Source organism: Chaetodon auriga, chromosome 18 (assembly GCF_051107435.1).
Source record: "Chaetodon auriga isolate fChaAug3 chromosome 18, fChaAug3.hap1, whole genome shotgun sequence".
In the NCBI taxonomy this organism is placed as follows: Eukaryota; Metazoa; Chordata; class Actinopteri; order Chaetodontiformes; family Chaetodontidae; genus Chaetodon; species Chaetodon auriga.
Window position 1 is genome coordinate 10,102,463 of NC_135091.1, and position 16,250 is coordinate 10,118,712.

Sequence of the window (16,250 nt, forward strand, 5' to 3'; positions counted from 1 at the left end):
CCATTATGCAACACTTCTGTGGGATTTAGAAGAAGATGATCGTGGCCACTGAATATATTCAAGTATCCTTTTGCGGCTGATGTTATTGCTCATTTAAAAACTTTTAAATGTGCCATTCAAATGTGAAAATAACAAGTCACAAAGAAGTCTGAATATTGTGGAAAGTGACACTGCTCTGAAGGATTCTGTTCATTTCTGGACTTGACTTTTCAAGTGTTTGCTCTTAGATATAATAATGTCTGAGACGTCTTATTTAAACTCAAACAGCTGATAAATGATCGCCGCTCTTCCTAAAATACATGAAAGCAGCAGGTCCCGTTGCTCGAGCACGTACCCCTGCACAGTCAGACGCTGACCCTGTGCGCGGTTCTGCTTTTCATGACACAGCTTGTTAAGTGGCCTCAAGTCATGAAAGTACACACGACTTACAACAAATTATTTTAAAACAGGTCCGTCTGAGCACCAAAATGCCAGACGTCGCTCTGAATTCTCTCAGTTCTGAAGCAGAAGGATGTTTGAGCTCACCTGCTGCAGGTGGAGGTTCAGCGTCTGCACTCGGGTCACATGTCATTATGTAAGCTGTTTGTCGTCTTCGGGGATTGAACCTTCCTCGCTGCCCCTGGGACAGTTCACTAGAGCCATATTACATCATGGGGCTTTTATATCAAATGTTTGGTCAGATTTCAGTTGAATTCAATGTGTGTGTCTTACATGCTCTGTATGCATATCTGTGTGGCTGCATGTGTTTGCAGTGCCAACACGTATAATGTCCTGTGATGGTATGGACTGTCTGATAGAGGCAGTCAGGCCTTTTTACTTTGATCAAAGCAAAACCACAAAACAAACTCTGCTACACTTCAGCTTGGTCTCCTGGAAATTATGTTCAACTAATTTTCCACAGCAAATACATTCTGAGGGAAACATTACATTTTCCAATAACATAAACAGGAAATGTTGTTTTGATTAATACTTGACTACGTTATGAACTGCTGGGTAATTTAATCTAAAAATGCCCCATGGTTAATAAAATTGCAAACTGTCCAAGAAACGGAGTGAAACACTCAATATTTACCTCTGAAATATGGTGGAGTGGATAATAAAGTCACATGAAAACCTTCTCGTGGTCACGTGACCTTATGTCATAGATGTGAATATTATAGATATAATGTCACAATAATAATAATAATAATAACAATAACAATAATAATAATAATAATAATATAAAGTGTGTCTTGTTGTCTTCATATTTTTTAAGGGGAACAAATGTAACCTTAAATAACTCCTACACACTCTCACACACATCATAACCAAACATGAAGTGAAGTCTATAATTCTCGTACTTACTTGAAATCATGACACATCATTTTTAGCTTTATTTTGGGGTTGAAGTCACTCCTGCTTTTATGCTCTTGCCACACACAATTGCACTTTATGCATTAACCCAGCCGTCACCCTGACTCACGTGTAAAAGTATCTAAAGCTTATTTCTTTGAAATTGCCAGAATTAAAAGCAGCTAATAGTGGAGTAATGAGAGGAGTTAAGTCATCATGCCCAGATAATAATGCTCTTTACGCTGGTCATGACTGAATTCATTCCCTCTGCACCTAATTTCTGCATTAGTCATCGTCGCTGGAGTCGACGCCGGAGTGGTGATGAATCTCTTCATATGAAAATAGGAGTCAAGTATTATGGATAGGAGGGTGATTGGTGGCACGAGGAAGAGGTAATATGCTGCAGAAGTGCATCTTAATAAGAGCTGAGCTGTCAGGCTGTGAAGGTTACACTAATCTCGACTGTCCACACGAGGCTGAAAAACCTGACATGTTCAGCAGCATCAGTTTTTTTTTATCTGCCTTCTTAACTTCTTTGTTACGTTTTGGCAGGATTTGGACTCAACAGCAGACAAGGAGCAAAGGTACCAAAGGAATTTATTGAATGGATAGTGAAAGGAGACACCAGGTATGCAACAAACTAGTAGCTGGGGAATCCTGGAGCGCACAGAGCTCAGGTGGTGCAAGTAAAGGCATGTGGTGGCGGAGGCACAGGTGAAACCAGGTGGTGACGGTTGTGGACAGGAGGCTCAGAGATCAGGCATTGGTAAGTGACACTAGAGAAACAAAGACTAAATATTCATTTATACTTGCAGGTAGCACTTGTATGTGGCCAACAATAGCACCAAGCAGTGGAAACACTGTGGCTATGAGTCCTCTGCAGTCCACTGCCTTTATGCTGTGCTTGATTGTGATGAGTCCCAGCTGTGTTGGAGCCAGCTCCCAGACCACCTGGAGGACCACAACCAGCCTCTGCCAAAAAAGGAAACAAAGCCCCACAACTCTCCACGGTATACAGAAAAGTTTTCCAAACCCCCGCACTTCTTATCATCTTCCAGGTCAAACTGACCTGAATCATTCAGCCTTAAAGACATTTCATTCAGAATAATACTTTCTGTCCTCGCCTGAGCTGTCGCAATGAACTTGTAAAAAAAATCAAATTTTAAGCATAGCTGGCGAAATAAAGCTGTGAACAGGGGGTGGAAGAGTCCAAATTAAGACAGAGTGTGTTTGATCTCCGATTGGTCACTTCCTAGTTGTTTTACTCCAAAACGTCTCACCGCACAGGCACAGGCACACACAGTTTGTCCTGCTCGCTCTCAGTTATGAAACATGACAAATTACAAATAATTGCTGCACAGTATGACTTTCATTCCCTCCCTCTTTTGCTCTCTCTTGACCTTTTGTCTGTGAGGACCATTCAGAAGAACCAGGAGCTAATCCACAGATACAGATACTAACCTCCTACCGACCCTCGTCCATTCACCCTGCACAGAGCTGTCATTATTTTATCATCATTTTTATGAAGCCTAATGAGCCATTTTTGGAGGTTTACAAAGACTCTCTTATGCCAAAGGCACCTTATAACACACAGCACCTACAATACTGTAAGTTCTGACTGATCCAGGCAGAACAGCTCAACCTCTCACTGTAAACAGGTGTCTTTGTCACTTATTCCCCAGTTTTGGTTTGACTCAAGTGACGGCATCAGCATGGTCGAACATGCACTTTTTGAAGAACCCATGAAATGCTGCAAAGCTGCAGACGCCACACAACTGATTAGCACACCTGAATAGAGTTTGGCAATTAAGTCAAAGCCAACCTGTGACATGAACCCACTCTGAACACAACAACTGCAACCGTAATCACTTCGAAGCTGGATAAAAACAAGCTTTTACCTTCTAGAAACGCGTCTCCGTAAAGAGAGGGTCATTCTGCCCTTTTTATGTGTGGCTTAACTTCTTAAATTGAACATAATTAGTGCGAGCACAAAGCGAAAACCTTCAAACAGTGCGTCGCTGTCCACAACACGTATTAAGCTCATTGTACCATGAGAAATGTCCCTCACCCACACTCGTCACGTCACACTGTTTTTCTGAGAAGCCAGGGAGACAGAGGAGCTAATGTCCCCTGGGCCTGGTTTAGGGCTGATCTCACTCTCTCTCAACACAGACACACACACACACACACACACACACACACACACACACACACACACACACCTTCACACTGCATGCAAGCAGCATATACAGTACACAACACACACAGCTTACAGACAGCACATGCACTGCACACCCACCTACAATCTGGTAAATTGCCTATGACAAATCCTGGTAGGTGCCAGGCTACTAAGAAGTACACACATACAGTACAGTCCTGTGCCAACACGTGCACACACACACACACACACACACACACACACACACACACACACACACACACAGAGTGTTTGAACAGGCCACAGGCTGAGGGATGAAGGCAAATGACGATAACTTTTATTGCAAAGCAGATTTTATGCCTCTGCTTGTCCCAGAGATAAAGCATGTGTTTGTGTCTGTGCTTGTGTGTGTGTGTGTGTGTGTGCGTGCGTGCGTGTGTGGATGCCCCTGGATATCGCTGCACTCCATGAGGAGTGAGATCAAACATGAATGCCACTGTTGATTTGTTTGTGTCTGTCCTTTCTACCGTGTGTACCTCAAACATTCCTGCGACACCACCTTCATGTGAATATGAAATGACAGCACAGGAAAGGTTGAGCAAAAACCCACAATTTCTCTGATTACATAATCAATAACTCTAAAGCCTTTTCCATCGCGCTAATGGCTTACTGAGTAATAGTAATGTTTCTATGGAGAGCATTTGGTACACCACTGTAATTAATATTATTAATGAGGGAATCATTCGACTGTGTACTTTGGTAATTGCCTGGAAAGCTGCTCAGGTCTGCACTGATCAAGCATTACATAATTCAAACACTGCTACCAGCCCCTATTTAGTCTAATGGATGTAATATCAAAGCGAAGGGACTACGGGCGAATTTCAGTGTTGTTAATATCAACCTCTGCAACAATAAACAGTCCACTCTGCTGCTGAGAAGAGATGACGGAGACCTCTAAATATATTTAATGGCTTTTTTCTTTATGAAATAAGCTGTTATTATTGTTGCATTCCTCACGTTGCTGAAATGTGAATCTCGCTTCAGTGCTCAAGCTCTAGCGATGCCACACAGGTGTGTAGGGGAATCAATACATGTGTGGTGGCAAGAGGAAGTCAAAAGCTGTGTCTTTCTTACCTCCACAGTTATGAAGCAGTGAGCTTCGTGCTTGTGTAAAAGTAGAAGCCCGGAGAAGAGAAACCCCGGCTGAGCTCTGTGTGGGATCACCTTTGGCTCAAATAACTGCTGTCACATATCATGTTCATGACTCAACAAGCAACATGGTACATCCCAAGTGGTGTGGATGATGCACCCAAGGTTTATGGATAATCACCGGATGCTGCATGAAAATTCAGAGGTGTACTCATCGAAATCATACCGTCGACCTGAATCAAGAGCAACTGAACATTTCGCCATCTAACAACTAAAAGCTTTCACAGTTGGCCTCAGGTGACTCCAACAACTGCCGTTACACAGCCAGGAGCACTGATGACCCAAGTGTCGTCAGTGTCCTTGATAAAGACCCCAGAGAAATTAAAAACCTGGGACTCGCCACAAGTCATTTTAAACTGAAGAAGCCTCTTGGATAAGAGGTGAAAGTCATTAGTCAACTATTGTTTCCAAGTTAAAGAATAAACTTGAAGCTGAGTCAACATGAACAGGAGAGCCATAAAGTGGGCTGAAAAAAGGGAAATTTGAACATCATGGCAGGAGAAGCTCCATCTACTGATAATGTGATATGATCAAAAGCTCCAGAACAGCTATTAAATGGAATTTGCAGTAGGATTGCTTCGCAAAGTTCTTGAAGATCCGTAAAGATGAAAAACATTTTGGTCAATAGTGCATGCTGTGCAGTATATGACCATAACAGGATGAGCCAAAGTTGAGGTCTGCTCTGGCATCAAATGGAGAAATCTACATGTGTACTTAGTGTATGGTGCTGAACAGCAACAGAACCTAAAATCTCCCCATCTGGTTTGTATAGTTGCGTATGCTAAGCCTATAGTCACAACAACATTTTTCCAGTCAAAGCTTGGTTCTGTCGTGGCTCCATTAAAAATGTGAGACTATGTTCTGCAGCCTCGTGCGAGGGGTTAACTCTCTGAGCCCTGTATACAAAGCATGTGGCTGCCTGCTTTGGTGGGTGACCAAAAGCAACATCTGTTGAGGTGGAGAAAAAAACAGGGTGAACAAACACCTCTCACAGCGCCCAGGCCTCAGTGTGCAGTCCATTAGTGGCCTCCAGCATCCCTCACCTTTCCCCCACTTCGTAATCAGCCTTAAACTGACTGAGGGCTGCGCACCTTTCAAACTGGAGGTTATTACAGTAGGCAGTCCACACGAGGAGCAAGTGCAGCGATCCTTGTTTTGCTGCTAAGCGAGAGCTGCTGAGTGGGATCGAGCTTTCCAGCCAAGACAAAACAAGGGTTATTTTTAAGCCATCGTGAAAGGAGCCCACCTGAAGTGCATACACATGCTACTGCTAACAGAGAATGACAAGGAGGGCCCTGCATCGTGATCTTCTGTAAAGGTGCTTCTGTGCAGTGGTGTTCTGGGTGTAAATCTAGTCCAAAAGGTCCATTGTGCACACTAACATTTTAACAAAGGCTGTATAAAAGCAATCACTTGTTGTGCCCAAAGAAACATATTTTAATTAGTTAAATTTCTTATAATTTCTTATTTTTTCTTAATTTCTCACATTGTGCATTTGTATTATCACTCCAGTCCAGTTTATATTCAGGTGAACTGACTGGAATGGAAATGCTGTTACATACTGTACATCGCCACTGACTCATCAGTATACGGTATATATCTGTACATACACACTAACAGAACTCAAAGCTAGAGAAGAATCAGTCAGGAAGGACAAGGAGAGAGCAATCATCAGTGGCCACCGCATGTAAAACCATTCCCTTTGTGGGGGGTTGTATTGCTTTTGCCTCTCCACTGTCACTTTCATTTGCACCAAACCAGGTGTGATTGAGTCACAATCACTTGTGCTTCCTAAATGGACAGATTGATATCCTTGAAGGTTAACTGACTGGGTGTTATACTGTGATGATTAAGTATTCCCTTAATTCTTTTGAGCAGTGTATGTATGTACCATGTTTATGTACTGGCTACAGTATATTCCGGAGTATCTCCATTTACAGCTCATTCATCTGAACCTGTGAATTTGTCCTGATCCCTAAAATCCAATGGTTTTTATTTTCAGTAATCACATAACGGTGCTAATGAATCGTCAGTACGCGTGGGCTGTGTTCAAAATACATTTCATCAAGCTGATTACAGTTGGCACAGAGAAGGTTAAAGCCAGGTTTTGCACAATGCAATATATGAAAACGTGACTCAGAGGTAAAGCAGAGAATTGTGTGGGAACATAATTGCAAGGGAATGCAAGACAGTTTGCGAGGCGAGTAGAAATGTTACTGCAGGGACGAGCAAAAGAATGCACGAGAAAACATTTCCACTGTGGCCTTGAAGGGATTCTGCAGTCGTTGCATGAATGTCTGTCTGTGCTAACTTAATTTCTTTTTCAAACTGACTTAAAGCTGTGATTTGATGAAACACGAACAAGCAGAGTTTTTAACTTGTTATAGCTGGAAAAGTTGTTACTAAGAGCATTGGTGATGGTTCTGTTCTGTTCTGCTCAGCACACAGACAAAAGGCAAATGAACCAAACAGCAGATTTAAATACTTCCAGGTCAAACCACAGTGCTGATAGCCAGGGTAAATTTAAACAAACAGGTGAAGCTAATAGGAATGTTTGCAACATCAGTCTTTCCACTGAGGCATTAAGATGCACAACAACTCCACAACATACTTTTCATACGATTCAGTTAATTTTACCAAGGTAAGGAAGTAAAATACAAAAAGAAAACTGATTGCTTCGACCCCCATACCAAAGTCCCACCTGGTATAGTCCACATTCCCAACACCTGGTGGAGCAAGGAGCATTCAGGTGTCAATAAGACCAGGAGGTGGACCTCAGAGAGAAAAGTGATTAGAAATCAAAGCAAGAAAACAATGAAACAAACCAATGAAAAGATACTAAATGAAGCAAATGTGTTGATGGAACGCATGTCACCTTACCCAAATTCACTTTATCATTACACCTAAATGTGGCATGTCAAAATGTCTTCACCTGTTAAAAGAACCAAGAAGCCCGTTTTCACATCTAAGTCCTTCAAAATGCAAGAACCAAGCTACATATTTCCTGCCATTTCATTTTAAATGATAATTAATGATGACGTCCGTCTATAAAAGCAATAACAGCTTGGCATGTACAAACCTTTACAAGGAGATTACATCTGTCAGTGAGCACCTGCAGGTCTCCTGGTGGCCTGTGTGGCACCCTGATGCCCTCACCCACTACCTGTTTAAACAGCCTGGCAGATAAAACTGCTGTGTTTGTGGCTGCTGAGGCTGCCAGCTTGATTCGGAGCTTTTACAGCAGCTGACAGGGAGCGCAGACAGATTTATTATCGCCACTCTCCTCTCTCTGTCACACACACCTACACGTGCCTGCAGCTGCTTCACTCCTGGATCATAGTTGTAGATGTTGATGAGACAAAGAGAGATAAGGCGGCAGTCCAAACAGCCTTTCTCATGTCCTGCGCTCGGGCGGTAGAGTGCATCACATCTTATCAATGCGACCATATACCGAGGTCAGTAAGGAGCTGCGTGGATGGGAGATAAAGAACACATCTGCAGCCTTAAGAGTTGGATGGACTTATCCTGTTGCTTATCCTGGGGGAGAGGCAATCACACACGCAGCCACATGGCACGTTTTCACATGTTTGTGGCATCTCTATATATCCGTCTGTCTCATTCACTCCCTCTCTTTCTGTCTCTCTCTCTCTCACACACACGACACGCACAGACTGAGCAAACAGGAGTCAAATGTGTCTAGGTGTAAATTGAAGCTATTTTCCGGAGCTAGGTACTTGCTTTCTCAATGCACCATTAGTCTCTTCAAACAGACCCACCTGCGCTCCGGAGGAAGAGGCTGGAACGAGGTGAAGAGGACATAAAAAACTAAAAACAAGTCAGGTGTATCGCAAGGACTCCGTCAAAGAAACGTGTTAGAGTGAAGACACGTGATGCAGCTGGATTTTTATGCCTTTATTCCTCCTTGTAGAAAACGTACATCAAAGACAATAACATACAAAATAGAAAAATGGCACACGGTACTCACAAGTTCAAACATTTAAACACAATAAGGGCTATACAATACTGCTTTGGCATTTGAAAAAAACACGGACTAAAGTGCAAGATTTTCCATTCCTTTTCTCACATAAGTACATTCACAGGTTTGTTTTGTCTTTTTCACAGAAGTTTCTTGTTCACAGCGTTTCCAACAGCTCACCCTAACTTGTGTTGAGACATAGTAAAGTGCAGATACAGTAGAGACACATTTGTAGCGTCACACCCCCGTTGTGTTTGTAAAGCATTCGCTGTCAGTTGTAAGCAGATTGTCGGTGGTCACAGGATGGTTTGTCTTTTTGCTCTCTCTTCTCTCACGCACACATACATTCGCACAAAAGGAGCCCTAGCGTCTTTTTTAGACTTCACTTGGTGACCTGGACCGGTAGGCCTTGTTGGCCTGAAAGCAGCCACAGAGAAGCATGTAGATGGAGCGCTGGATCTCTGCGTTTCTGTAGGCGTAGATGATGGGGTTGATCATGGAGTTGTAGGTGGCTGGCAGCAGTGTAGCATAGGTGTACACCGATGGATACTCCTTCTCACCTACCAGGCAGTAGATGGCGAAGGGCAGCCAGCTGGCGCCGAATGTCCCCAGGATGATGGCCAAAGTGGAGACCCCCTTCTTAGTGGCCATGTAATGCGACGTGGCAAAAAAGTGCTGCTGGAGGGCAATCTGGTGGGCGTGGTGGCACACGACCTTACAAATCTTGAAGTAAAGGGTCAGCATGAGCACGAAGATGGCGAAGAAGGAGGTGGCCAGGAGCGTGACATTGCTCCGGGTTAAAGGGCGTACGATGCTGCAGGAGGCCGGCTCGTCCAGGCAGTTCCAGCCGAGCACCGGCAGCAACCCCAGGAACAGAGACACCCCCCAGGTCCCCAGCAACATCAGGTGCACGTACTGCAGCGTCTTCTCTGAGAAGTATGTCAGAGCATTGTAGAGGGAGAAGTAACGGTCCACTGTTATGGCCAGAAGGCTGCTGATGGACGCAGTGAAGGAGGCCACCAGGAAGCCAACAGTGATAAGGCTGATAGTCTCAGAGGAGATCACGTACTGGAACACAAAGTTCAGGATTAATCCCATGCCGGCCAGCAGGTCTGCTGTGGCCAGGCTCCCAATCAGCACAAACATGGGAGTCCTTAGGGTCGGCGTGTAGAAGATGATTGCTACCACTATGGCGTTTTCACAGGCGATGACAGTGCCTGACATGCAGAGCATAATGTCCCACGGGTTGATGGGGAAATCTAACGGGGCGGTGGAGAACTCCAGGCTGCGGTTGTGCTCTGGAGAGTCAGCCTCCATCCAAGGGAGAGCTTCTCCAGCCACAGGGCTCACAGAGGAGTCGTTTACCACCAGCGACTCATTCATATCTCCACGCTGTCGTCCCTTCGTCCTGCAGGCAGCACAAGAACAGAGTGGTTTGTTAATGACAATGAGAAGGCAAATTCTCTTTTCACTCATCTCCTTTTAAGGAGGTCAGAAGTCCGGCGTGTTACATGACAGTACCAGCGGAGTTTGTAAGGTTTCAGCAGTGTGTTTGCTTGCCATTGCTTATGAGCAGACCTGCTGCAGTAAGTCTACTTAGTGAAATACACAAGTGCACAATGCAAAAATTCATATAAAAAGCAGAATTTATAGATATTTACAGTCTGATACATTCCAGTAGGAATGAAGCAGTTCTACACTCAGACTGAAGTCATTTGTACAAAAACTGTTGCAAGAGTCACGCAGAAGTTGCAATGAAAATCCACCCTAAAACAGATTGTTGTAATTTCTACAGTATCCAGCACAGCTCACTTCTAATTTGTGAATTTGAGTTGCAGGGCAGAGAAACAGGCTGTATGACCGATTCATCTTCAAATTTGGGGTTGCTCTATAATGAATAAATACTGAAAGAGCTCAATTTTCTACTTGTATTTCACATACAAAAGACTGCATTCAGCTTCAACTGACTTAGATGGAATATCTGAAACAAAACTCTATGTGTTAAAGAACAAATACGGTGAATTCAATTTTTAACGCTCTCATTTTTTTTATCTTAAACAAACAGCTGCCTGTTAGATGGTGACTTTACCGTAGGAAAACCACCAGCATGGCACAATTGAAATTCAGTTTTAGGGTGGATTTTCTCTGTAAAAGTTGTAATAGTGAAGCAGCGGCAGCAAACGGCACAGGAGCTGTCCGTGGTGCTGAAATCACAGTATGGATAGAAAACTAAACATCATTCACATCGTCGGTTTTCGGCTCTAACTTTTTCTACAAATGGTTTTTAATACTTTTATAAAGACTTACACTCAACAGCGATGCTTTAAAACTATATAATTACCAGTGTTTCTTTGTAGTTTTCCTTTAAAAATGTGATACTCGGTAATATGTGTTTTCTAATTCTGATGAATTATATCGTAGGATATAATCGGCTATAATTCACTGAGTTCATTCATATGACTACCGACCTGCTATTTTGGAGATACAATTCAAAGTAAAATAAAACATTTTAAACCAACATCAACTATTATATTTCGTAATTTACCAATCAGAAACACGATTTCTGAAAAGTTTAGAGTACCTACCTCCGTGACAAAAGGGTACGAGCTGAGATTGTCGCGGAAATCGGAGCCCCTCGTCCGACGGGAAAATGTCAAAAAAATGGCAATAAAAAGGAAGCAACAATTGTCCCCCTCTTATTTTGTGTCGCTCCTCTGCACCCTCTCAAGTGAAGCCCTTGATTTTGTTGTGCTTCCCACGCATGGGACAAACACCCAGGGCAAGGGTGGTGTGAAGCATTGGCCGGTGCTCAGCTCGGTGAGGAAGGTGACTGTGAGTGACGAGGAGGAGGAGGACGACGTGAGGGGACCGACCGGAGACACGCGAGGGGAGCTTTAAACCCGACTGACGTCACGGCAGAGGGCAGAGAAACCTCTCTCTCTGTCTGCCCCCCCCCTTCCCTCCCTCTCTCCCCCTCTCTCTCCCTCCCTTTTCCTCTCCCTCCCTCTCTCTCCCTCTCTCTCTTTCTCTCTCTCTCTCCCTCCCTTTTCCTCTCGCTCCCTCTCTCTCTCTCTCTCTCTCTCTCTCTCTCTCTCTCTCCCTCTCTCTCTCTCTCTCTCTCTCCCTCTCTCTGATATGGAGCCTCCCCCATATTTCAGCACTCCCTCACTAAGAAAATGAAACTACAGCTTCTTGCACGCTCTTCTTACCTTTACAGGTATAAGCATCATTGAAAGTGTAAACACAAGTCCTTCATATGAAGATTTAAGTGACATTTATTGGTTGATTTAACTTTGTCATCCCATTTTTTTCATTTCATATACATGCTGTATATTAATACCTGAAAAGAGTTTTGGGATGAATAGGTGGTTGTTAACACAAGCTAGTTTCAAGTTTAAGTGGACAACCTGTTGGAAGTAGCTTCAATACAAAGTTCAATAAAACTGTTGATATCAGCCTTCAAATTGGTATTGAACATTAAAACCTTTAACAAGCCTGCTGCAAAGTCATCCACGTGTTTTGTAAATGAACAAATCAAAGGTGTAGTTTGTCCCACAGTTTCACACTGAGCAGGTGGAGTGAGTCAGCTTGTCTTGTACGCCTCCTAATTTCACCCATCTTCAAGAGTTTTAGTGCCTCATGATGGTCTTCATGCTGTTTCTCTTTTCCTTGCAGCCAGGAGTAAAATTCTCAAGACTTTAAACATGTATTTATCTGTGGGTAGTTTGATTATTGGCAGGAATAAATCGACATCGATGCCAACCGTCAAATATCTCTGTCTTCTATCACTGCTGCCACCAGCAGTTGGTTTCAGTTGAATATTCTGCTGCTATAGCAACCTGAGTTTTTTGCCACATCTGTGACCAAGCGAGCGTCCTTCATCTCCTCTCAATGCACTCACTGGACTATTATCTATTGGTGTTGCATTAATCCTTGCTATTTTGATCATGTGTATATAATTTGACATGTTAAATGAGTTTCTCGCTGTGCTAGCAGCAGGGCTCCAAGGCAGAGTTGGTCGATCTGTCCACAACTTTGGTCCAGACTGGATTATCCGTCTAATGCTAAAACAGGGAATAGTTTGTACAAAAGTCATTCAAACTGTGCTTTAAGACCGAATTGCTGCATCCCCATCCGCCTCAGTTGTACTTTCTATTCAGTGCAAGTTGGCAAATGTTAGCATGCTAAGATGCTAAATTACATTGGTGAATGTGATGAATCTATGCTAACAGTTAGACTCACGTCTGTGAGCATGTTAGCATGCTGACATTAGCTCAAAGCCCTGCTGTGTACAGTCTCACAGAGCTGCTAGCCATCCTAGCTAGCTAACCCTGACTATGATTAGTTTAGTGTTAATCATGCTAGCCGCTATGCTAGCTGAATGTGTGGCTAAGGAAACAACTAGCTAGGTCATATTCTGTTAAAGAGGGATAATGTAACTAATTTGACATTTACATACAGTTTTACTGTTGCTGTATTAACTCAGTGTTAGAGTACCTCCGGTCTAAGTGTAGTTTATTGTTACCAGTATAATTGCTGTGTTTTTTCCAATATCACTGCTTCACTGTTGCTTCCAGAAATAATTCAAAGGCCATTTATTGCAAATGCTATCCTAGCTCGCTGCAGAGTTGTATACCTACACATTTAGTGAGGGCAGAAAATGATCAGTTGAGCTCCTGCACTGATACAAATGTGAAGCAGACATTTTGAGTTGTCATGCAGCAGAAAAAAGCACAGGTGCAACTAATATCATTAAGGTTAGCCCGCCCACACAGAAGGCAAGCAGGTGTTGCAAATGTTAACCGTGTTTAACAACTCAAAATGCCTGATGTTTGGTGTGTGGCCATGAGAGAAAGTGGGAGAGTAACTGTGAAGAGTGGAGTCATAGAGAGAAATAATGCGAGCCATTATAAACACACACAGGCAGCTCATGTAGGCGTAACAGATGGATATAAAGGACTGGCTAACAAGCTAAAGCAGACTGGGAGAAGGTTAGCGTAACAATGCTATACGCTATGCGAAACCCCAGGCATGGTTGAACCACCTCAGTCCAGTCCAGTCTACAGTACTGCGTGCACACATATGACCCCATTCAGGTTGATCACTTCCAAAGTGCTGCGTGTTCTGCATACCTGCAACAAGCTACAGTATCTCAGACACACAGCACACACCAGGCTGACACACGTGAGTCAGTGTGTTGGGTAAATGTTCATTGAGTAACAAATATCTTATCATACACATCTCATCGGTCCAGATACTTTGAAAGTCCAGATCTTTGTTCTCATTTTCCTTTGAGAGATGAACTCACCTTCACCTTATTTTTTTTTGCTCTTATTTGCAGAGAAAACTTTATTTATTGTTAATGCTTCAGACATGAAATAACACAGTTAAGGTGGAGATCAAGTGCAGGGTTTTATTTGTATTTGGAGTTATTGCTACAACCCTTTCATCTTTTCCAGCAAACCATCTACTGCACCTGTTTTTCCTCCCATAACTCTGCTTTAAATCAGAAGAGAAGTAAAAAGTAAACTGGTTGATTTATATGAATATGATGACAAACAAATCAAAAGAGGTGAATTTTAAGAAAATGTGATGTTTATGGCGACGAAAACTGTTGTGCCAATTAAATGTCATATAACAATGGATGACAGGTTGAGAGGCAGTGGGAGGTAGGGGGAGATTCAAAGCAGCATCGCAATATGGTAACCAGTTTTGGTTTCCAGGCAACAGCTGTTTGGCCACCTTTTGTCAGTGGACTGGGGGCTGGAGGGGGGTTGTCTTCATTCATAAGCTAAGTGGTCACATGAAGTGCCTAGTGACTCATGTCAAAGACCTAGGCAGATGTCCAACCACACACGGGACCAAAATACATCTCAAAATCATTTCTGATTGTTTTCTATGATGGATCAAATAAAAACAAATTGAATTTCCCCTCAAACAGAAACCCTGCACCGCTGGCGCCGCACAGAAACGTTCAATCTTTATTCTATTTTTGTGAGGACTACCACGAGCGAGCTGCCCCAAAATATCAGTGACTACATGCAGTTATTCATCCATACCCATGTGTGCTGAGAGGTTTCAGTGTAATGAGACACCGGCCATTAGGAACACAAAAACATGAGAAAAACACAGCCTTACATAAAATACCTCTTTTGCCTTCAAAACAGCCACTTTTAGGAGACAAACACTAATCGCCTATAGCCCCCCTGCCTGCAAACACAGACAGCAGTGCTCTCTTTTTCAAGAGTGCACACGTGCCCTCACGTGCTTGTACACAACATACCCTTTACCTTAATACCCTTATGGAGTTACTCAGAAAAATGGAACACGTCTCTAATTAGACAGAGGAAAGGCCATTAATAAAGCGGCACAGACAAAGAAAGTTCCAATTATGGGAGATGGCAAGAGATGGGTAGAGATTTTTGAGGACAATGTTAAAACAGTGGGTAGCAGGAGGGGAGGCGTTGGTGGAAAACGTAGTTGAAATGTGTCAGCGACAGCAAAACTGACACATTTACTGTTATGATCCAACACCTCAATTTACTCACAAACATCTTCCTCTTCGTCTTTACAAGAGCATTGTATTCACTTAAGGACACTTAGATGCTTTACACGCACACCATCCTGGAAAACCAAGTAAGTGGATCACTAACAAAAGGAGTCAACAAAGAAATGATCACATAATCTGAGAAATGTGTCTGACCCACTGTACTGTACCTGCCTCGCCGCAGATGTCATCGTGACCTCGGTTTTATGATAATTACATCTGCTGAGAACTTGCTGATTGCAAATGACCTAAATTCAATTACTTTTAAACACTGTGTTAATAAATTAAGCGCTGGTTGTAAGCACAGGTGATGGATCTGAGGAGACGTCAGGAGCAGCATGTGTCTAATAAAGAGGGCTTTTTATATTCAACAGGGTATAGAGCTTTAAAAACACACTCACTTATATTAAAGTGATTTTAAGGGAGGTTTTGGTTAATGTCTACAGGCAGCTACCATTGAGGACATGATGTTCGTGATCTGTTTTGGGGAATTTGTGGATTTTAACACCTGAAGAGTTATGTTCACAATCATGGTTTAAATATATTACAGAAATATAATAGTTAAAACAGGGCTTCTTTTCCTGTCACTCATGACAGCTTGTTAATCTTATCAATCACCATAATGTCTTTATTGGATTACAATCAATAGAGGCAGACAGATTCATTAAAATGCTCATATACTTTATTTTTGTGGGATTTAAGATTGTTTCGGTCCTCTTTGGAGGATATCTGAGCAGAGTTTTATTATCAGATATGGTGAAAAGTTATAAACATGTATATGTTATGTGTATGTGGTGATGGGGCACCAACATGGTGGAGAAAAAAAGGGCAAAATGTCCTCTTTATATATGCTGTGTGCACTCTGTTTACTTTTATTGTAGACTAACTGCAAAATGCTCTGAGGTGTCCACCCCATACCACCCCCATCCATTATGGATTCACAGCGCTAGTTTCCTGAAAATCATGCTACTCACTTCAGAGAAAACCACCATGAGACCTACACATGGCTGCAGAGTTGAATATATTAG

At 42.8% G+C, this 16,250-nt stretch overlaps 1 protein-coding gene across 1 annotated transcript; it reads right to left on the reverse strand.

The window, feature by feature from the left end:
• Window positions 1–8,597: 8,597 nt before the first annotated feature.
• gpr6 (G protein-coupled receptor 6) lies at window positions 8,598–11,545 on the reverse strand. Its single transcript, XM_076756506.1, has 2 exons — window positions 11,261–11,545; window positions 8,598–10,083 (listed from the first exon to the last, which is right to left on the reverse strand). Exon 2 carries the CDS (start codon window positions 10,056–10,058, stop codon window positions 9,051–9,053), a length of 1,008 nt encoding a protein of 335 aa, XP_076612621.1. The 5' UTR covers window positions 10,059–10,083; window positions 11,261–11,545; the 3' UTR covers window positions 8,598–9,050.
• Window positions 11,546–16,250: the final 4,705 nt, after the last annotated feature.

What these genes read in the sequence shown, in the direction of transcription:
- gpr6 (XM_076756506.1), bottom strand. Translation starts at nt 10,058, where the DNA reads ATGAATGAGTCGCTGGTGGTAAACGACTCCTCTGTGAGCCCTGTGGCT.